The 23,385-nt window shown below is 37.7% G+C and overlaps 1 protein-coding gene across 2 annotated transcripts in view; it reads right to left on the bottom strand.

Annotated features, from left to right (window-relative positions):
- The window catches only part of LRBA (LPS responsive beige-like anchor protein), a 363,721-nt gene that overhangs the window by 167,949 nt on the left and 172,387 nt on the right, over positions 1 to 23,385 (bottom strand). For both annotated transcript variants that reach the window (XM_066318056.1, XM_066318055.1), the window contains one exon: positions 5,903 to 6,027. In XM_066318056.1, coding sequence (XP_066174153.1) covers positions 5,903 to 6,027 — 125 coding nt within the window. The remainder of the gene's footprint in view (positions 1 to 5,902; positions 6,028 to 23,385) is intronic.

Below are 23,385 nucleotides of genomic sequence, written 5' to 3'. Positions count from 1 at the left end.
AAAGCATTCACCAAACACATCAGGACCAACTAACTTCAACACACTGGTGGCTGCTCGCTCTGACTGCTGCCACACTTGATTTGAAGTTCCACGGGCTCCCTCTAAAAATATGCTAATCTGCAAACATTTACAGAAGGCAGCGGCTCCCCGGTGGCAGTATATAAAGTTTGAATTGTTTAAGTAAATATATGCGTGTAAATTGCAAATAATACAACTTTTCAGTTCAGTGAAAAAGTAAAAAAGAAATCTACTCATCAGGGAAAAAAAAAAAGAAAAAAAAAAAAAAAAAAAAAAAAAAAAAAAGCCAAACTCCAAACTATAAAAACTCCATCACAACAAACCCCAAACGACCAAATACTAGTTTTGGGTTAGGCCGTGACATTACAAAAAATCTCAAACAACAACAAAAAGCAAACGCGAACCCCCACCTCAAACCAACCAACCAACAACACAAATAAAAGGAAATTTAACTTGCCATACAAAATAAAATGCAATTTACACATGATCCTTTTGCCCTGGCAATAGCTGTCACTTGTAAGAAAGCCTTAAAAAAATTACTGTAAAGCTTTAACTGCATTATACAAACACAAATTTAACTTTCTTGCAAAATATGCTCATGTAAATAATGATAACTCAGATTCTGGAGTTGTTCAACATGAGTTGAAAAACCTTCTTGTCATGGAAAATATGCGGCTGATATTTAGGAAGGTTTTCCTGTAATTAACTCCCCCTTGAGGATTTTCAGTTAGCAGCAGTAAAATTACCATCAGTGCACTAACACACACCACATGCACTCTTAGTCACTGCCCCACCAGCACTCTCTTGAAGATCAAAAAAAAAAACCAAAAAAAACACACACCACCAGAACAAAACCACCTCAAGATGAAGTCCGAGATTATAAATTATTTTCCTTTTTTTTTTCTTTTTGGTCTTTTTTTTTTTTCTTTTAATGCAGGCAAACGACATTGTTTCAAAAACCTCATCTGCATTATATATACGTGCCATTTTTTGCTTCCTCTCCTAGAATCTGTTGTACCGAAGATGCTGATTTTGAACTAGCTCCCTACCGAATCTTATTTAAGACTGAATTTAGAGTCAAGATCAAAGGCTAATACTTTTATACTTAGTAAAACTTGTCTAAAATATTATGATGCCCTTCAGTCTTTAAGAAAAAATAAAATCAGTACAGCAGCTTCCAAACCAAAGATGACTGGATAACAGAAATGTTGCCCTATCTTTTTAATTTACTCAGATTGTAATTCTTTCCCTAACTACTTATATTCCATTGATTCAAAACCATACATCTGATTTATGTGCCTTTTTCAACGGGAAATTTTAGACCCCGATTATTTTAATCCATTTTTGCAAACTTTTGTCATCTCTTTGCATATGTTAGCTACTGATATCTCCTGACATGGATGAAACGTGTGTTAAAGTTAAACACAGCTTAAACACAGGAAGATGTCTGTCTACACACCTGCAGACACCAGCTAATGGAAGGCAATGAGACATCACTCTCTGAACCAGAATCTGCTTTTTCTCCACCGATGTAAATAAAGCAAATCTGCCTTTTCTGTACTGATGTGCATAAAGTCCTATGTCTGCAACCAACATTCTCATGCTTACATGTGTGTCTGCACAGAACAGAATATATTCCACATGGATTCACCCATTCTTCTGTAGGTAAATGCACTGGTGTAGGTAGGCCATGGTCTAGGTCTCTTTATATATTTACTGCTTAGAGAGATGTATGATGGAGCATGACATCACATGACAAACTCCCATCCCACACAAGCACAGAGTTATATTACACTGGATTTCACATTTCAGGTCACAAACCCTGCTCTGCCTTCTCTGACCACTCTGCCAGGCCTGCTTGTGCTGATGGGACCAGAGCCTCTGGCTCCAGCCCTGCAGCTCTAAGCACAAACTCCTACACAACTTGCCAAGAGCAAGATCTCCAGGCATGGACAATGTATTGCTCTGAACACAACAGATAGCACACAACTTCTTCTTTTTTTTTTTTTTTTTTTTTTTCTTTTTTTGGAACTAGTAATTATACCAGGAAAAGCAACTCAAGGAAAAGGCACATTAAATAAAACCTTATTATGTTTTTGTTTTTTTTTTACAAAGGGTTCCCAGAAGCCTCTCTCTACTCTCCCCATTTCCTTAAAAATGTAACAATGGAAAACCCAATCATTTTCAAGCCAAGTTTCTAAAATGTTATTTTTTATGGCTTCTTTTTCATCCTTCCAGTCAACTGCAATACTGGATATGATCACTTGCTGGTCCTTTGAAGCCAAAAAGCCCTGAACTCCACCTATTGCCTTGACGGAAATGCTACGGACTGTTTTAATCCCCCTGTCCCCAGATTTTTAACTAACATCAATTAACTGTTTGTTAAAACAATAAATCACTTATTAAAAAGCTTGATAAAGTATTTTTTAGCAGCTAAAGATTCCCTCACAAATATTATTTTGGAGTCAATTTCAAAATACCAACAGGTTTACCCATTTTTTTTCCTCTCCACATTTACACAAAGAATTTTGGTTCCATTTCTATACAGTAGGTGACATGAAGAATAGACAAGAGTTAACTCCTTCCATCCCAAACTTTCTACCGCAGCACCTTCACCTCTCTTTGCTTTCCCCACAATACACCATTAGACTGACTTTTATAAATAGCCAGTTTGGAAGGATCCTTTTTTTTTGCACACAACCCCCCCCCCACCTTTTCCCTTTGAAAAATTACCTAAAGCCTTTTTTTCCCAAGCAAGTTAATGTGAACTTGGGAATGGCAATTAAATTGTCAGAATTAAAAAATTTGTTTTTAACTAGAAGGTAGCCAGAAGTATAGTCATGGGGCTGGTATTGATTGTCTGAACAGAGAACATTAGTCTTCAGGTATTTATTCTGCCACCTCTGCACCAGAGGTTCTCCTTCAAATCAAATCAATCCTTGGAAAAGATTGGTTCTTGCTCCTAAGACACATAACTGGGCTGCAACAGAGCTGATTGTTGTTCTCTCTAGGTTTTACTGAATAGTATCTAGGCTTCCAATTGTTTTCGAATCATTTTCACAGTTGCAAATTGGGATGATTCCTACACTTCGACTTCTCTGGGGTGGAGAATACATCTGATTGTATTTGAAAGACACCAAGCAGTTGATAATGTGCATCTTCTGGTGAAAGTGAGCTAAAATCCATGTTATCAAGCGTGGTTACTGCTTGTACTGTTCCATTATTTATGCATTATTTTCCACTGCCTCCCTTTTGGCAAAATCCCTTATGTCCAATTTCAGGTTCTGGTTTGTGATGTTTTGAAAAAAAAACTTAAACAGGCAGTAGGGAACCTTTTATACATTATCTAAAATTGTATTTGCTTCAGAGGCATGTAAAATTAATTGTAATGGAATAATTAATGATAAATTATTGATATGAAATCATAACATACTGGGGCAAATGCTCTGCAAATCTTAGAGATATCTATATCATGGAAGTCTGGTTCCAAACAATCTGAGAACAACAGGGATTTCCGAGATGAAATTGGTTGACATTAGAAGGTAATGAACACAATTCAGAAAGAAATGGATCAAGTGGCCACTCCAGCTGATAATTTTTGCAACTATACCTCCTAAAACTCAAGAAAAAAAAACCCCAAACCAAACTAGAAACAATGCAACAAGAAAGCCAAATCCAAAATGAAACAATAAAAATCACAACTATCTTTGCACCCCTATACATTGTATATAGTTTCCCGTTGAACTTGGATTTGTACTTTGGTCATCTATTTTACACCTTGCCAGGGGAAGTTCTTGGAGAAAGACAGTTGCATGTGTACACGCACTCAGACAGATAACAACTATCTACAATTTCAGAAAACACATTAAATAATGACTTAGGGTAAACTAAAATATTCACTGGATAGATAAAGAAATAGAAGGACAACAGATAACAAAGGCAGTATGAAAATTCAGAATAAAACAACATCAGGAAATCAAACACAATAGAAGACTGTTAAGAATGTCAAAATCTGAATAGAAAGGCAGACAGAAAACAATTAGGTCTATTTAAATTAACAGAGTTAGTTACCAGCTATGCTTATTAGTAACTTCTGAAATAGGGCTACTTTTTACTCATTCTTCCTTTGTATTGACAAAAATGGTTGTCCTGTCAATTACAAACTGATTATAAGCCACAGCCCTTGAAATACAGCATGGATTAGTGAAAATATCACATTACTATGAAATACGAATAATTGCATTACTGCATCTTGACTTGTGGAAGAATTAGTTATGCAAATTTAAATGGCTGCTCTAAATATTTTTCCGTAAGAATAAAGATATTTTAAAAATGTTTATAAACAGCATAAAGATTAAATATGAAAATACAACTAGAATACATCAAACTGTGACAAGATCTATTTAAGTTAAAGTCCATGTAATATTAAAGGGGAGGAAGTTGTTGTTCATCCGTGGAGTATTAAACAGAAAAAATCCTAGTGCCCTAAAGTCCACGGTATAGGAACAAAACATAGTATTAAGAACAACAACCCCCAAAGCAAAAAGTGGGCTAATTAATTCTACATCTTGTTCTTCTTTCTATAGTCAAAGATGTAGGGCTCTACAAACATTGCTTTCAGATCACTTTATTGACTATTCTCTGTATGGTCATTTATTTCAGAGGACTGATGTCACATTTGGCATTATATCAGCTGACATATTGTAGACATTTTCTCCCAGAAATGGCTCTTTAAGGCTGAGTGCAAGAGGTTAAGATGCCTGACGGAAACCAACTTTATGACAATGATGTTCTTCTATATTCATACAACACTTCTAACGATCTAAAATTAGCATAAAATGTATCCCCACATATATTTTCTGTGGGCATATGTATGTATGCACAAGCTAAAAAAGAAAAAAAAAAAAAAACCAAACCACCCAAAAGAAATTAAAATTATTTGTGCCATGACTTGTGCCTTCAAGGTGAAGGTACTCAGCTTTAATCATAAGCAAATTATTTTTAAGTATGAGACTTTTCTACCTTATCAGTGTACCCTCATTAGATAGCAAAGACATAAAGTTCTGTACTAAACCCCAAAGTTCACTGGTTTTGTTTGCTTGTTTATATTTTGATTTACTATAGGATTCTCAAAGTGACTATTGTATTAGTTTGGTAAGTACATTCCCCTCTAGAATGGATCTGGCATCTTATATCTGACTGATTCCAGACTATGAAATGAGGATTAGTAACTGCAAAAAAAAAAACAAAAAAACAAAAAAACAAAAACAAAAACAACAATCTCCTATTCTTAAGATCACCAGGTAGAAATGGTCATTACCATTTTGCTGCTTGAGCAATACACTACACATCAGCATTTGCTACTCTTTTTGCCATTTCAAATTCTTGCAGAAAAGCTTGAAGACTTAAGCAAAGGTACGTTTAACTTTTAGAAGTGTTATTTCTCTTTTACTTTATCTGTAACAATAGGCAGATATATGCTAACTGAAATAATTGGTGTGGATTTTGAACAGGAAAAATTGTTTTGAAGAAGATATAAGCGTAAGTTAAAGTATAAGCAAGTAATTTACATGGAAGTCTGCCCAGGGATTCATGGCAAAATTGCATCCACTTTCCTTCTGCCTAGTGAGGACTGTAACTGTTGTATTCAAGCTATGCACAGTGTGCCAGCCCAGCTGGGATGGGGAGAAGGGGCTCAGCAAACACCGGCGCTGCTGCCGTGGAGGAACAGCCAGGTGACCTCTGCAGGGAAAACGCGCCCAAAACGCAACGCCAAGAGCCTCCCTTCGCTCTGGGCCCATCTGCTAGCATCCTACAAGGTCCAGCCTTTCCCACCACGTTCTGTAACCTGCTGCTGGTGGCGGGAGGCAGATTTTACACTGACCATGCTCTCCAGCTGCCCTGAGTGTCGCTTCAGGATGTGTCGATCCGAGGGGGTTACGCACAAATCGTCGCCGGCGCCGCAAGTCATCTTCCCAGTAGTCGAGGCGCCAGAACTCACGAGGACGACTACAATGAAACAGAGGAGCCACATATGTTAGCAATTATCAACCAGCATGGTAGCGCTGAATTTCTGCATAAAGCTCTCCTTGTTTGCGCTGCTTTCGCCTTTTTTTCTCCCCCTAACCTCCCCCCTCCCCACCTTTCTGCAATCTTTTACTTAGGTATGTCCTTGAAAATAACAATATCACCTTCCAGTCTAAGGAACTCCTTTCCCTTTTTTCTTGGAAGGTGAAATGAGCACTAAATACATCATTTTGAAATGAATTGCTGACAGTGTGATCAGTTTCCCCACACTCTAGTGGCATGTGCTCCGATTTCAGCCTCATTTCAGCCTCAGCAGGGCACCTTTCTCAGTGACTGCATTTATAAACCAGAATAGGGAAAAGGCTATTATAAATATGGTATAGCATTACCTATATTAATCAAAGTCTGTCCCCCTTCATTTTTCTTCCTAATTTGTGCCTTTTTGCACAAGGTCAGTAAATCATGCCATGAATTCTTGGTCCAGAAAGTGTTAACTTTAATGAATACCTCAGTTACATGGTTATGTATGTGATAATAAAATATTACTCTGTTTAGATGTGCAGGAATTTAATTAAAATAATCTCTTAAAATATTCATTACATTTAGCCCCTGAGGCTTAGAACAACACGAGAAAATGCATTTCTTTTCCATTTACTGTTTTTAAATAAACCATTCCAGGAGAGTGAAACAGCAATCTATTTTCAAGCAAATCAGATTGCATTTCTGGTTTATGTAGTTGTGTTTTTACATTTAATTAAAAACTACATGTTATGATGTGTAATAATTGCTACATAGAAAGCATACTTTTAAAAAACTACATCTAGGAAAGGTTATATCAAATTTGTTATTTTACATTTTATGCTCCAAATATACGTAGATCTTTTTAATATGGTCATATGTAAGTGCCAGTTACTATCTCTTTAGATGATCATGAATGAATGCCACTGTAAAACAGTATTTTAGCCCAGAGAATATACAAAAAATGCCGATTTCAGGTATGGCAAATAAACAAACAGAAGATACCTGAGGCACAGAATAGCCATTCTGAAATAGTCACCCTGAAAACATGTACGTTCAGATTAAAAAACACAGATTTTGTTTGTTTACAGAGCCAGTATTAAAACAATAGACGAAAACACATATATATATTCCATTTCTGATCCAGGAGCTAATAGAAAGTATACCTGTCAACACTGACAAATGAATAGGCACAACTAATTTACAGATCACAATGTTAAAAACACGTGGTATCTATATTCGTAGTTCTGATATTTAAAGGCAGAAAATAGTTTTATTTAAGGTAAATCAAGGTTTAAAATAAATGTAGTAACAAAAGCCAGAGTTATTTGCATAACGCTACTTTCAAACATGATTTGTAGATACTAAAAATTTAGACTGAAAATAATTTTATCAAAATGGAGACTGCCTTTGCATTCTTCATTAAAATTCTATGCCTATTTCTAACACCAAAGGCAGCGTTAGCCTTCATCTTCCTAATTGCTTAATTTCAGAAAAATACTGGAGTATTGGAATCAAATTCCCTAGTATCTTATTTTCACACTTGTCTGTATTACAGTCACGCTAAAATTGGGCTGCTCTGATTATAAGACCAAATGATTTTGGGATAATTAACCAAAGAAAAACTACAAAATACAGGAAGATGTGGGTCTATTCAAAGGTCGATTAATAACTTAAAATTCTCTATTAGTGATTATAGAAAAAAAGGCAGAACACAGCTGGCTATGTGCATGCCTTTGATAGTCGTAGAGCATGGATAGGCACTTCATCATTCTGCCTTCCTACATTTATCTGTTAAAATTATTATCAAATATCAGCCAGGATGCAGTCGTGAATCACAGCCTGCCCCTCGTCTTCAGGGGAATGATACAATGAGGGTCTATTCATCAGGGTGGCAATCGGCACGAGTAATTAGTTCCCTGCACTGGGATCTCCTACAAAGCTTATTTCAGCCGGCACCACAAACATATGACAACGAAAAGCTAATGGAAGCCGCTAAAATTTGTTAACCTCTTCTGCCATCAATCCTTCTGGTGTTCTGGGCCACAGTATTATGCAAAGATGGTAAATTATTAATTTGTCATTCATCTACCTCGCCGCAGTTTTGATAGAATTAAGTGATGCCATTCTTCTGGATAACAATTACAATTATAGCGCATTACAAAACTATGCTAAAATTATTAGGAGAACGGGTAACAATGATCAGGCGTGAAATATTATCCTGAAACATAATATATCTTTAGTCCCTTGCTTTTATTTTCAGTTCTGCATACAAAATTTGCATAGGATTCTAGCTCCTTCAGTGGTGTACTGATTATTCACACACAACTACGTAACCACTATCAGACTGTGTGTTTTAGTATTTGTAAGTACTGGCAACCACAGCATTATGAGGGGGGAAAAAATCAACTCTTGCACACAGAAAAACATCCAACAAAACCCTGCAAAGCCAAAAATAAACACCTGTGTTGACTAATTGTTACAAGGGAGCCATTTTTGTGAGCAGCTATTGGGAAAAACACATTTTTGAACCAATATAAACCAGTACATCAAACAGTTACTCCAGCACTGTCTTACTAGTAAAGGCAATTAACCACTGCAGTCTCATCCCCAAAAAGGCAATGCTGTACCATGCTTTGTACCTCTGCAAGCAGGGGGAGGACAGACAGAAATATTGCTCTGATTTGGGTAGAACTGACTGCTGGCAGACTGAAGGACAGTGAAGCAAAGGGCCAAGGAGACAGATTTTTGGGAACACTACAGCATCTACAGGGGACATTTGACAACAGTAGAACAGCAGTAAAGGCTGCCATATGGACTAAAGGTGCTATATGGACTGGATCGATGAACATAAGTACTCAATTAGTCTAAGTGCAAGAGCAACATCGCTCAGGGGATCGGGGATTTATGAATTATAAATCATATTATTTGCATAGATTTGTCAGGGGCCCCTCCAACATGATACACAGTAATTAGTGGTTCCTTAGTAACAATATTGACTGAATAGAAACAAAGCTTTTATATTAAGTGTTTTATTCAAATAGCATAACCATTATATTGCTTCATTTTCCCAACAGCTTCCCAAATTACTAGGCTATGTACACAGATGTGAGAGAAAACCTTCCTCTCATTCCCATGCACCTAACTTCACTGTACAGAGATGAGATCCAATTTTAAATGATCAATATAACCCATTTCCCCAGGATTTTGTGTCATGAAAAGGTCAGTCACTTCACTGTGGGCAGTGATAAAAAGTCTAAACGCTCACTTACCTCCACTCCCAGAACAAGAAACCTGTATTTCCTACCAGTTTCAAAGATTAGGACAGCTGGGGACAAAATATACCAACTGCTGTGCTGGTTTTATTGTAGTATCATAACAAAGGTATTTTAGGCACGGAAACCACCTATACCTTATAAATTTAAATGGAATCTAGGTCATACCAGAGAACAATGAGAGGATCACGCAACTGCTGAAGAACTGCTTCTTGTAATGTCCTACCCACTGTGTATTTCCAGATACTGGGCCATCCCAGAAAAGAAACAGTCAACACACCAGTCTGAGTTGCCAAGGGATTGTGTGATGTAGGGAAGAGGAAAGAAAATGCAAATGTACAAAAGCAACATTTTGAGAGGTCTTAGGGTTGTACTCAAGCTACCAGTTAAGTAAGAATGGATTTTAGCACACCACAGAAGCCCCCATTCAGATCCTTGGATGAGTGAAGTAGCAAATAAACAAATACAGAACAGAAAAGAGAAACAAAGAAATTTAAAGGAAGTCAAAAGAGCACAGTGTTATAGAAATCTTCAGGGACAGAGGATGATGGCTGGAGCTCTAAAAGACCTCTTCTATCTAGAAGGCTTTTTAACCTTAAAGGCACTTCCACAAAAGGCAGCCACAACAAGCAGAGAAGCCTGCATGAAGATACCAAGATAAATTTCGAGATTGCACACTCCTTGTCAGAACTCTAACTGCAGAGTTAAGCAGGTGAGTCAATCTCCAAACCTAATCAAATCTTGGTCTCTTCACGAAGACCATCAGCAAGGCAATCAGTCAGTGATGACAATTCCTAAGGCAGATGCTCAAACACAGAGATTTAGGCTAAATCAGTTTCATAGACAGCCAAAAACAGAGTGGAAACACCGTTCATGCATCAGGAAAAGTGGTACAGATCTGAAAGGAAATCTAAAAGAAGGCAGCACCACGATTTCCCCATCACCAACTGCATGTCTACCCCAACTTCTGATTATAATTTATTACACACTTTGGTTGCAATGGCTCATCAAATGCACAGTATCAGGTCTTCCTTCTAAATTACACAAAAAAGCAACCAAAAACAACAAACTGTGGTGGTGCCCAACTTTAAAGGAAAGATAAGCCAGATTATTTTAACACTGTTCAGGAACACTTCTTGGTCTACATCTGGGTAACTTTTGCTTCCATGTAATATGTTTCAAGAACTCAGACTATATGTTTTCTGCAACAGACACAAATATTTTTTCTCAAAAAAGCAAAAACAAACCCACAAAAACCCCAACAATAGACATTTGCATTTGAATCACAAAATCACAGAACTGTTTGGGTTAGAAGTGACCCCAAGGATCACCCAGTTCCAAACTCCCTATTGTGAGCAGGGGCACCATCCACTAGACCAGGTTAATCAGGGTCTGGCTTTGGCCACTTCCTGGGCATCCACAGCTTCTCTGGTCAACCTGTACCACCAGTGCCTCACCACCCTCACAGTGAAGAATTTCCTCTCAAGACCTAATCTACACCTGACCTCTAAGTGTGAAACTACCTACCCTTGTCCTATCACTCCATGTTCTTGTAAAAAGTCCCCCTTCATCTTTCCTATAGCCCCTTTGGGTACTGCCATGTGCTATCAAGTCTCCCTGGAGCCTTCTCCAGGCTGAACAGCCCCAGCTCCCAGCCTTTCCTCATAGGACAGGTGTTCCAGCCCTCTGATCCTCTCTATGGCACAAAATATACCAACTGATATATTGATCCTCTGATCCTCTCCATGGCACTCTGGACTCACTCCAACCAGGCCCATGCTGAGGACCCCAGAGCTGATGCAGCACTGCAGCTGGGCTCTCACCAGAGCAGAGCAGAGGGGCACAATCCCCTCCCTTCCCTGCTTCCCACGGGGCTTTGGATGCAGCTCAGGACATGTCTGGCTTTCTGGGTTGCAAGTGCACATTGATGGGTCACAATCAGTCTCTCCTCCACCAGCACCCAAGTCCTTCTGGGCAGGGCTGCCCTCAATCTGCTCATTTCTCAGCATTGATTTGATTGCCAATCCCAAGATAAAAGTGCTGAAGTTCTGGAGAATACTGCAAAACCTTTGGTGGAGTACCTCCAGCAGACTGCAAGGCATCTTGTAATGTAAGAGGCTGATCTTGCAAATTGAAATCCATTGCATTTTCCATTGCATTCAGCTGGATGTCCAGAATATTAACTAAAATCTCTCCTATTTTGTATGTAATAGTAAAATGCAAGGTATATCCCACTAACTGACGTGATAAAATGCAATTTCAGAAAGCAAGTGAAACATTTTCTGAAGCAATTCTATACTTTTGTAATGAGCTTCCTCAAACTGGGATCTTAAAAAACAAGTTACACCAGATCGCACTATTAATCACATGTGAATAAATACTTACCTAAAAAATGCTCTGTACATATCTAGATATATTACTGACCTGTAACATAATCAAAACTATATAACACACTTTGGAAAATGAAACACTGACCCTGATGGCAAAGCAAACACTGATGTTAACAGTGATGTTAAGTTCTCAGCAGCACTGAGTACCAAGTTCCAGAGTTCATGCAGAGATCCCATGTACAAGTGTTTGCCATGTGGCAAAGCAGAGTGCTGATGCAGCAGAGAAAACTACTTTTTCTGTAAATCAGGTTCCTGACCTGATTCCCACTTTGCCTGTACTACCAAAGCACACAAGAAAAGATTTGATTCGTATTAAGTCAAAGCTGCAACTAAAACATAACCCAGCCAGCTACACTCTGTGTGTATTTCATAGCACTTCACTGATAGTGCATTTACTTCAGGACATTAAAGATTAATTAAATCCTGATAAGTGCGCTGAGATCTTTGGAAATGCTGCCTACATTACCTATACTTTATTCAATGGTGCAACCTGTTACAGTTCAACTCTCCCTCTCTCAGCTGAATTCACACAAGCATTTGTGCAGCCACTCTAAACCAAATCACAGTAACCAGCTGGGATTGTTAGAGTTCACTATTTTTATTCTGTTTTATATCAGTGACCTGTTCATCCTGCAGCCTCACCAGCAACCAGGGGACTGAAAATACGGGAAAGAGACGTGCAGGTGAGAGAAAGGAAGGAAAGGATGAGGAAGAATATGCCAGATAATCATACTCTAATATTAACTCTGCCTTTTCATGTTAACCTTATTTTCCCCACACACAGACATTCCCATTCCATAGTTTCAGGAGACTTCCACAAATGGAAAAAACTAGGAATCCTTAAGAAAACCCTTATGTGTAGGCAGGCTCAATCTCTGTCACAGTTACTGCTGCAGTAACAGGAACTGGTCATAACAAAGGCCCAAGGCCACTGAGTACGACTTCTTTGGCATAATATCAATTATGCAGAATACTAATGCAATCCATTAAATCAGCATAGTCTATTTACTTCTTCTAACCCTTTCACAAGAAAACATTCGGCTTAGTCTGCAAAGGATTTTTTATTTTTCCCTAAAAGGACCATTGCCTTTATCTGTGCTTCAATTTTACCAAAAGGTGGATGTGGAGAGGGGTTTGCTGAAGAGACAGTACTGTCATCCTCCTTTGAGTGTTTCAGAAGAGAGAGATGTGAAAAGCAGGCAATGAACTTCAGGCACAGCACGTGCACAGACCCAGCACAGAGCTCTGAGGACTCAGCACAGCTGAGGGGACCTTTGCACAGTGTAAACCTTAGGTGCTTCCAGTGCAGAGGAGGAGAAGGGAATGTCAGCAAGGGAAGCCTGTCTTAACAGATGTGTCATGCTATTTCCCTCCATACACACAACACTACAAACAGCACAGATCTGTAATTCCTAGATTTTGCATTTTAAAATGCTGTTAGTACGCTTCTATACAGTAAATACAAGATTATCTCTTTGTCTCATGAGGCACCTCAGCTAGAACTCCTTGCCCAGGACTCCCAATTTCTGTGTTTTCATGGAAGAGTACCAAAAATCCATTCCCACCTAACTAGCATGCAAAGAAAACCAGAAGAACAATGCCAATTTCAGATATCACAGAGACTCTTTTTCTGCACTGACAAGCTTTGAATTCCTCATTTAAAAAGCAATCCAGAAAAAATGTTGACTATAAATGTTTCGGTCTCCCTTTACGCATTATAAAGCACCATGTCAGGGAAGACAAGCCCACCTTTAAGGTGTTGCTGTCCTAGATAATGGTGTTATTAACCTCCAGTTTAAAAACAGTTCTGTTTATGGATGAGTTTATGTACGCTCTTCTTTGATCTTTATTAACCCCTTGGTAGCTAACCACAGTCCCGGCTTTTTGGAGCATTCTTTGAAGTGCTGGCATTCCAGTGCACACTGATACTTCAAAGAGGGCTCACTTAAGTACATGGTACAGTTCTAATCATGTATTCTGCAATCACTATCTTATCTTAGGCTGATCTTATTATGATCAGTCTAAAATAAAGCTGCACTTCCAAAGATGTCGCCATGAGGCACAGTTCAATCCGTGTTGCATTTCTGTCAAGCTTAATTATAAATTAATGGAAATGAAAACGACTCCACTTCTCTACCAGAAGTTAACATGAAAACTTTCTTCTGGGTTTCAGCAAAATTAATTCAGACATGATTTAGACATGGAAAAATGGATGTATAGCAAATTTGCAGCCAGATGCTTTGGCCTAGTTGCTCAGCAATCTCTGCAAATCTCACACATCCTACCCCTGCCTGCAGTCAACAACATTTGTTTTGCAAAGTAACCACAGTTCATACAAAGCCTGCTATTCATATTGAAAATAACAATTATTCCCTCAACATACAAAAAATAGGTACACTGCATCTCACTGGAAGTTTTTGGCTGTTTGTCTGATGACGAGGAATTTTAGTCTGCAGTACTTGACCACCTCTTCCTTGCCAAAATGAGCAATCTGTTTCTAAGAATAAATGTTGAAGGATACAGTATGACAAAGAAGCCAGCTCAATGTTAATCTCTTTAGCCATTCCTGCTGGTTCTGATGCTTTCACCTTAAACACAGGCATTTCTCCTCAGCCTGAGCAGATACAAGGATCAGATATTCCAGTGTAAGATAAAAACAACTCAGATTTAAAAGTATAGTTACCTGAAACAAAATTGGCCACACAGTATTTATTCTCCCACTAATTACAGCAACAGCGAGTTTTCTGTGAGGAATACTTTACTTTGAAATATTATGATTAAAATTAATTCTTTCCAGTAGCCTGGAATTCGACACCATCTTTCAGCATTTGTGGATATAATATAGATCAACTTTTGACCAAAACAAGAAAATCTGGTCAGTTCTGTGATTTTGTTTGTACATTGTTCTAACCTCAAAAGTATTAAACACAGGAATTACAGTAAAGCTTTTCCCAAAACTCTTAGATTTGACCTGGTGCAAACATTTCATCTCTTCTAGAAGAAACAGGATGAAATCACACCCCCATATATCTACACTTTAAGAGCTGTGGCTAACCTGTATCTTTTTTTTATAGCTCTCTTAACAGCTGGATACTTTTCTTGCTTCCATAAAAATGTAATAGTGCACCCCTCTGATTCAATAAATACTTTTCTGCTCTATGTTCTTCTACAGGAAGTTTGGGGTTTTTTTTTTTTCCTCTTATGTGTATATTTTTGCTGAGTCCTCTGCCAGAGAGGTCTAAAGTAACTGAGGAGTTTTATTTGATTTTTTTGAGGGATTTTTTTTTCCTTTTGGTTATTTGGTTTGGTTTTGTTTGGGTTTTCTGAAGTTAAAATTACCAGCTATTAACCAAATTATTCCAGCAATTCAACAACCACCATAGAGAGGAAAGACAAAGATGACTGAGACTTAGGGACAACTTTTTTTTTTTCTTTTTTAACATAGAATAAAAAAGAGAAGAAAAACCTCCCTGAGGTCTCGAAATGCCAAAATATCAAAAATGCATTAATTTTATCTTTTTATTGTGGACAGAATTTGAGTGCATCTGGGGACACAAGGAAATTCCTCCTTCAACCTCTTGCTAAATCATTAATGAATTTGAACCTCCTTGTACCTCTGCTTGAAATTATGGAAAGGGGAGCAGCCAACTCTCTAAGGTTCACAGCACATTTGGCTACTGTTAGACAGCACCTTGGGAAAGGAATTCTCACTTCAGATTACAGGTTAGGATACTGAAGCCTTAGAGACACCCAACTTCAGTATCACCTGCATTTCTTCTACTCTCTGATGCAATAAAAAAATCAAAGCACCAAAAAAAAAAATCAAAATCAAAATCAGATAAAGTCAGGTATGATTTGATTTAAAGGTTAACACTTCTGTCCGAGTTTTAATTCAGGATTTAAAATCTGAGGAGAGCAAAATCTGGGAAATGACTTCATTGTGTGATGATTGCAGGAACACATGTACAAGAGAGTTGAAGTATCTGCAAACATTGTACTGTGCTCTGAGACAGGAAACCATAAGCACAAGGCAGCAAGACCACTGAGAAGCACATGGTGCAAGACTCCTGTTTCCATACTAGCACAGCATCCTTAGGAAACAGCAACAGGACTCAACTCCTTTAAAAAAGGCTTAACTAATTAAATTGATTTCTCCCTCAAAAGCATTGCAAACTATCTCTAAAAAAACCCCACAGCACTGAATTATGATGAAGCACCATTTCCTGGACCACACAGAGAATTCTGCATTTACTGAAGGTTTGAAGAAAGGAAATGGCAGCCTGCAAACACACCTCTTCTATTACATGTGATCAATAAAGCAGGAGACAAAAGGCGGGCAATTCACAGGTGCTGCAGAGGGGGGACAAGTTCAAAACTGTAACTTGACAGGCTCCTATCAAAACTGTTTAAGCTACTGAACTGTCTCTTGAGATCCACTGATGCCCCAAGGGTCAGAAAGGTTGTGAAGCCCTCATGACATTTACCGAACAGAAGTGGGGAAGCCATCCTTATCGACATTACAAAACCTACCAAAGGACTACTGGCAGTAAAGAATGAGCAATGTTAAAAGTGCTAAACCACCCAAGGTTCCTCTGATAGAGTAATCCAAGGGCTTAGCCCAGGATAAAACCTTGGACACTGACACATCAGAAGCTGCTAACTGAGAAGATGCAACTTCTTTTCCACAGGTAGCCAAGAGAAATAGAATGTAACAACAGAAAACTCGGTAACAAACACTTAGACCAATCAGTACAAGAGATATTGTAATGTTCTTTCCTCCACACGTTCCTACTTTATCCTCATGACTAATACTAAATGTTAAATGCAACATTATAAAGCAGCATTAAAAGAAAGACTGGAAAATGAAAGCTTAAGAAGTAACAAAACCAGGAAATGTTTCCTGTTTCATTTTGGTGATTTAGGCACCAGCATAACACCCACAACTTCTTTCCCCTATGCGTTAGCATCCACATGTTTAAAAGAATGAAAATTATTCTTCAGGGCAGTTATTACCTCTCTTGACAAGGCTTCCAGCTTCTCTCTCTTCATCCAGCTACTCCATTTGTTTTTAAGACATAAAAACCCCAAGCAAACGACCCACACAAACCACCAAAACAGTAGGAAAACCAACATACCTCTTTAGGTTCTTTCCTAACATTGAAACAACTTTTTCAATAGTAAACTGTTCTTCTCAACACAGCGATCCCATCACAGAGGGGAACGAAATGGCAACAACACTGTCACTCTTGATGGGAAACAACTCAGCACCACCAAGAAACTCCCCATCAAAGAGGAGAACCAGAGGCTCCGGAGTAGCTCACACAGGGCTGCAGCAAACCCCATCACTGCTGTCGTGCCATCAACCACTCAAAGGGCTCCTTGTCCCTTGCAGAAGAGGGACATGAATGCACCCAGAGGATAGAAAGAGCACAGGAATGTCTGTACCTTTTCTCTCCAAAGGTCTAACCTGAAATTCTGCATCCCAACATGTCAGTGGTGGCTTAACAAAGAGCAAGATCGATCCAATCGTATACAACTTCTCCCCAAGCACTCTGCCAGTTTCCAACTATTTTCAGCTCAGGGGATTTCCTGAGTCTAATGTGGTTTGTCTATTTATACTCCTTCTTCCTCCTAATGTATTTCTCTTCCAAGTACTCATCCACAGCAACTTCAAATAAATCCAAGTATCAGTGCTCTCAATCCCCGATTTTGGGAAGAATTACTGCAGTAAAAAACAACAAGGTGGAACTCTGCACATTTCTGGGAATGTTCTAACGTGTCCCTTCAGCACCCATATAAAGAGTTCTCCGGAAATCTTCATTTTTGGAGTACAGAATTCCACCAAGTATCTGTGTAGTTAGTATATGATACTGCTAATGTTCACAAAAAACTACAGTTGGGACACTGAAAAGAAAAAATCCTTTAAGTGCTAAAGAAACTTGTAACAAAACTATAAACTTCCTATTTTAAATCTGGAATGCAAATGTGAGAACAGTGTTCTGTAATAACCCAGCAATTCTCCACATTTTTTGCTGGAGATGTTAATTCTTGTTTTATGTAAATTCTTCAGAGAAGATTATTTAAGACCATACCATTCTTAAATTATGGCACAGATACTTCTAAGCATAATTTAAGTGTACTGCACCATAATGCACATTTTCTTCCTTGAACACAATCTCCCTCCTGCATATATAAACTGTATCTGCAATTATCTCTAGTCACACCTTTCTCCATTATTCAGCTTTAGAAATAACCATGTATTGTCCCTGCTGAACTAAGCTAACATTTTTTTAGTAGTTAATGATGAAAAAATTAAAGAACTCAAACATTTTGATACAGTTTGTAACACAACTTTTTCAAGAAACCTTGTTTACCAAGTCTATTAAATCCATCGCAGAAAACACCCATAAAGAGAAGTTGTGGCAACAGACTTGAAAAGCATGGGGGTTTTGCAATTAGCTTTTCTCCTGACAGAAGAGTCAACTCAGACTGACAGTCAAAATCAAGAAAAGACTGTTTCATTTCATCATGAAAATTGAACGTTTTCACTTTCCTTTTCAGAATAAAAAAGCCTATATAGTTTGTAAGAGATTTCAAGGATAAGATAAAAGGAAATGTTTTCCACTGCTGTAAAAACAGTAATGTTTTCATGAAGAGAGCCCTAAAAAGAATAAAAAACATTAATTGACACTCAAACTAGTTCAAGTTTTTTTAAGTGACTTAGGAATTTCAATTTGGAGTGTCTCAAGTACAGAATATACACAAAGCTACTTGTACTCCAGTTTGCAACAAAAATTAAAGATACAGTAATGCAAACGATGGCAAAGGGACTCAAATAAAACCTGATCTTCTGCTACAACTTCTCAAGGTCACGGGATTCATTTTCAGTATCACGCACCGTTAAAATTTACTTTGTTGTATCAGTCACTAAGAGGGATAGAGAATATGGTTTTCACAAAAGGGACGGCTTTCATCTAGACTTTCACCCTCTTTATAGGGAATAACTTTGCTAAACTTTGGAAATGAAATACATCTGTGAAGCTTATATGGGCAAGCAGCAAATCACAGCAATAGCTGAGCATTACTTACCAAACCATATGATAGAAGTAACCAATCTTCAATACTAATCGCTGCAAGATGGTATTTTCCCCCAAAATCTCCCATGAGGGAAGGGGGCAGTGAGGGGAACAGAGACAGACTTGCAATCATCACAAAAATTACAGCACAATGCATGGGATTTGGAGGAGAAATTTGATTTCTCCTTGCTATATTTTATTAATCGGTAATAAAATCTGTCAAATTCAAGTCGGATATGTTAAGAGAACTTCAGTTCATTTTTCACATAGAAGTTGCTGTCCAAAATATTTCACTGGTTGTTTCTGTACAAAGCTGCCAAACACGGCCCTGCTAAAGGCTTTGGAAGTCCACAGTCTGCATACATTCAGTAGGTGTTTGCTGATGGCAAAACACCTTTGAAGATGCTGCTCACCTTTCCCTGGGCTGTGCCTCTCAGGCTGCCCCCGTCAGACCCACACTGACCTCATGTGCACCAAACACACCCAGAACAGTCTTGGGTTCTGTCCACAACACACAGGCTCTAATCCCAAAGACCAACATAGAACGATTCCTCTCACCCAGAATTTTATCTACTACAAACAAATAGTAATAACAATATTAATTAAAAAAATACCTCTCTGAAATATTCTCTCTCTCTACAAAAAAATTGTCTGAAGTGGCTACTCCAGAAAGACCAAGACCAAGAAAGTCACAGTTATCTTTCATCAGTGCTATCTCCCCAACAACACAAGCAGCACAAAAGAAGAAAATTATTTCACAGGAGAGACAAAGAGCCTATGAGACACCAAAGAAAGCATCTTGATGTGGAAGTCATGGAAGATAAACCTGTGAGAGGGGAGGGATTATGCATCTGCTGGGGATCAAGCAGAGAAAAGAGGACAGAGTCAGGAATCAGCTGGACAAGAGTCAAGAGCAGAGAAAGAGAGGGAAAACCCATGTCTGGCTGGACAAAAATCTGGGAAAAGTAATAGAAGGTCAGAAAAGAAATCTGATGAAGAACTAATGCGGACAGAAAATGCAGTCAGACAAGAACAGAAAGAAAGCTGAGGGGGAGAAATATTTCTTCTATAAATGTCTGCATTAGGACAATGTGATATAACTGATCCTGTTTCTATTGCTCCCTGAAAATTTGGCCTCATAATCTTAATCCTGTCCTACAATATTAGTGTGGTGCTCCTTTGTTATTATTCAGAAGAGAAGGTGTGAATGCTGAGTGTATGTGAATACTGAACACAGCGTCTCCACTTCCAAAATTTCCCTGCCATGAAGTAATCTTGCAGCTGTTCCTTGAAACAGCAAAGATCTCAATCATACAGGTCATGTCTCACCTACCTTACCACTAAAAGAAAATATTTAAAATAAGTACACCATCACTCAGCTAAAATCACATCTTACCATCTTCAGCAGCTGTAGCAAAGGTTTCACGGAAGTTAACAAATGAATTAATGCAAAATGTTTTTTGATGATGTCACTATGAGGTTCTTTAAGCAGGGACAGGTAACACTGCTTATGCTGCCTTTTAATGTTTGAATCAGGAGCCTGCTGCCTTAATCTGGCACACACTACAGTATGGCAAAGCTAGACAGTGTTTTCAGGAGCACAATGCAGAAATACAAAAAACCCCAAACCAACCTAACATAAAAAAACCCTTTAAAATGAATGATGAGGGCCACAAAGCACATTAGTGTGGGTATTGGATAAAACTGCAGGCCCTGGTTCACAGTTTTGATATGACCTTTCTTTCATCTGTCCTTAAAATGACAATCCCTCAAATATTTATTTTAAAGGGTGCATCAAGGACTAGTAAACATTCAGGTTGAATCCTGCAGTTTTCTTCTTCTTTGAAAGTTCAAGAACAAAAAATATTTGCATTCCTAGGGTACTCAGGGTGCTCATGCAGGTTATTTGCTGTGCTCATAATTTTCAAAATATTGTTTCAGTAATCAAATTTTAACACAGCTATTTAGAACCAGACAACACGACAGATATATAACAGACTCCACAAATACTAATAGCAAAAAAAAAAAAAAATTACTAACTCTTTGGGGGTTCAGTGTTTTCATTTTTTTGTTTGTTTATATACACATAAAAATATATATTCATTTATTTAAAAAGAAAAAGTATTCTTGCATTGCAAGCATCACTGCACAGTGTAACAGCATTTCCCTCCCTTTAGTACACTATTACCCACAGCCATATGCTTTGTGTTTCTAAGGATCATTAATAAGGAAGTTGCCTTAAAGCCCATTCAAGTAACGGGTCAATATTCCCAGATCTGACATAGAAAAGGACTTCTAAAACCAAGCTTGTCAATTTTTTTTGTTTATTTTATATCTATTTTTTGCTCTTGTTCACCCTCCTTTGAAGTTAGTCTTCAAAGCTTCAATATCAATAGGAATGCAGCATTAAGGATTTTACGACACTGTGCTACTTAAACTTTTATTGTTTTGTTGCAAAATCATAATCAGAAGGATTAGACTCCTATATTTGGCTTTTTGTTTCCCTCTTTTTTTGTAATTTACTCTTTTCTTTTTTTAATTCCAATTCCAGCATGCCATAAATCTGTAACATGCCCCTTTCAGTCCTCCCACATTGACAAAATAATGCAGTTTACACTTAAACATGCTCAAGGAAAGAAATTAACATTCTTTATCATTTTCTAGCAGAGACAGTTAATACTCTCAGGCTACATTAATAGAATCTTTCTGCCATTGTAGAAAGTTTGATAGCACTCTTATTTCAATGTCTGAATTTTTCTCCTTTTTTTGACAAAGACAAATGATTGCCATCAATCAAGATCCAATCGGGTATACACAGAGTCAAGCAAATGCATCACTCTTTACTGGTTTTCCTGCTATTTGTGCAGGCTTTGCTTCATATTATTTTATAGAATGATCAAAAAAGCAGCCATAAGATAGATCATTCACACCCACTGTAAAATTAACTTTCATGAATAATGAGAGTTTTAAACCTCAGATAATGTATATGTTATACAGAAGATATTGCTGGAGTTCATTTCTGGCTGGAGATTATGTAAATGATACTATATGACCTTTATCATTACAAACAGGACATGCAAAACACATATTATTTCATACATCATTCTAAAATAAGTCAGAACCTAAAGGAGAATCAGTCATTTATAACGTTCATGGTGAAGTGCTAAGGTTGCAAGAAAATGATATGAAGTACCTGTGATGTTTTTGATGACTCCTCCTCTGAACCTGTTACTTATGAGCTCTAAGCATACTAGGAATAACAAAAATGAATCTTACCCCCTTTGTTTCCTATAAAGAAAATCAGTATTTTATTTCCTGATAAAACCATTTATCTCAAGACTAAACTATGTTGATAATAACCACTTATGTCAATCAAAGTCAATGATACTGAATGAATAGTAATACATACAGCTATATTTATGTAATGAATGAATAAGTAGTTCGGGGTTTTTTTACACAAAACAATATTTTAAATCACTTTCCTTATGTGACTTCCTTATTACTGAACATTAAGCTGAGCAAATTTAAATTGCTTAAAGATTTCCTAAAGATAAAAGTACCATTGACCGTGCAGGCTGGACAGTTGATACACATATGGAATCAATGACGAACCCTAGGAAAGATCTAGCAAACCAAGAAACCCTCAGATTGCATTGCTCCAGACTTCTCTTTTCTGCCCCAATCAGGAACAAAAAGACTATGAAATGTGGTTTAAATTTTGAGGCTTGCACAGCTCTTAAGTACGTGAAGGTTTTTATCAAAAATATCTAAATAAATCTATTTATACAAAACTATATATAATTATATTTATATACATTGAAATCCCAAACAGCCATCAAAGAAATTTCTATTGCCAAAACATCAAGTCTTTGATATCAGCAAGAAATAAAGTGAAAAATTCAGTTAATGCTTTTATTGATTAGTAATAGTTATTCTTTTAATATAAATTCAGTGACTCATATTATGCTTGTGTTGGGAAGAATACCATGGAGTTGACCAGTTCTTAATTCCCAGCATCCTTCTCACTTTCAAACTTTGTCTCCCATTTCTTTCATCTAATCCTGACAGAGTCCCATCCTTCTGACCCAGAGGTTCACTAACACCTGCTGGATCACAGCACAGCTTCAGACACTCATCACACACCGCACTTTCTTTACACAACAAGCAGAGAGCAAGGCTCAGCCCTGATTTATTTCACACTCTGGTACTGCTTCCCCAGTGGAAGTACACCTGTAACACTCATCCTTCAATCTCCATAGTCTACAGACAGTGTGAAATAACAGAAATTAGGTATCAGCTAGAAAATCACAGGTGTTTTGGATTTTGTAGGAATCATTACCAAAAAAAAAAAAAAAAAAAAAAAAAAAAAAAAAAAAAAAAGGATAATCAGCTTTATGAAAGAAGATACATATGAAATATTTGTTGCCTGTACAAAGGAGCAGCTGCCTAAAGCCATCCTGATGTTTGCATCTTGCATTTTTTAAAAAAAAATTGTATAGCAATTTTTTTCCCAAGGGCCAGTGCAGGGCAGACAAGTCTGTGTGACACTCAGAATTTCAGAACTGCAGCTGATTTGCTGAG

The sequence above is a fragment of the Sylvia atricapilla genome, chromosome 4 (genome assembly GCF_009819655.1).
Source record: "Sylvia atricapilla isolate bSylAtr1 chromosome 4, bSylAtr1.pri, whole genome shotgun sequence".
Lineage (NCBI taxonomy): Eukaryota > Metazoa > Chordata > Aves > Passeriformes > Sylviidae > Sylvia > Sylvia atricapilla.
The sequence above is the reverse complement of the archived record's forward strand: the minus strand, read 5'-3'. Positions and strand labels throughout refer to the sequence as shown.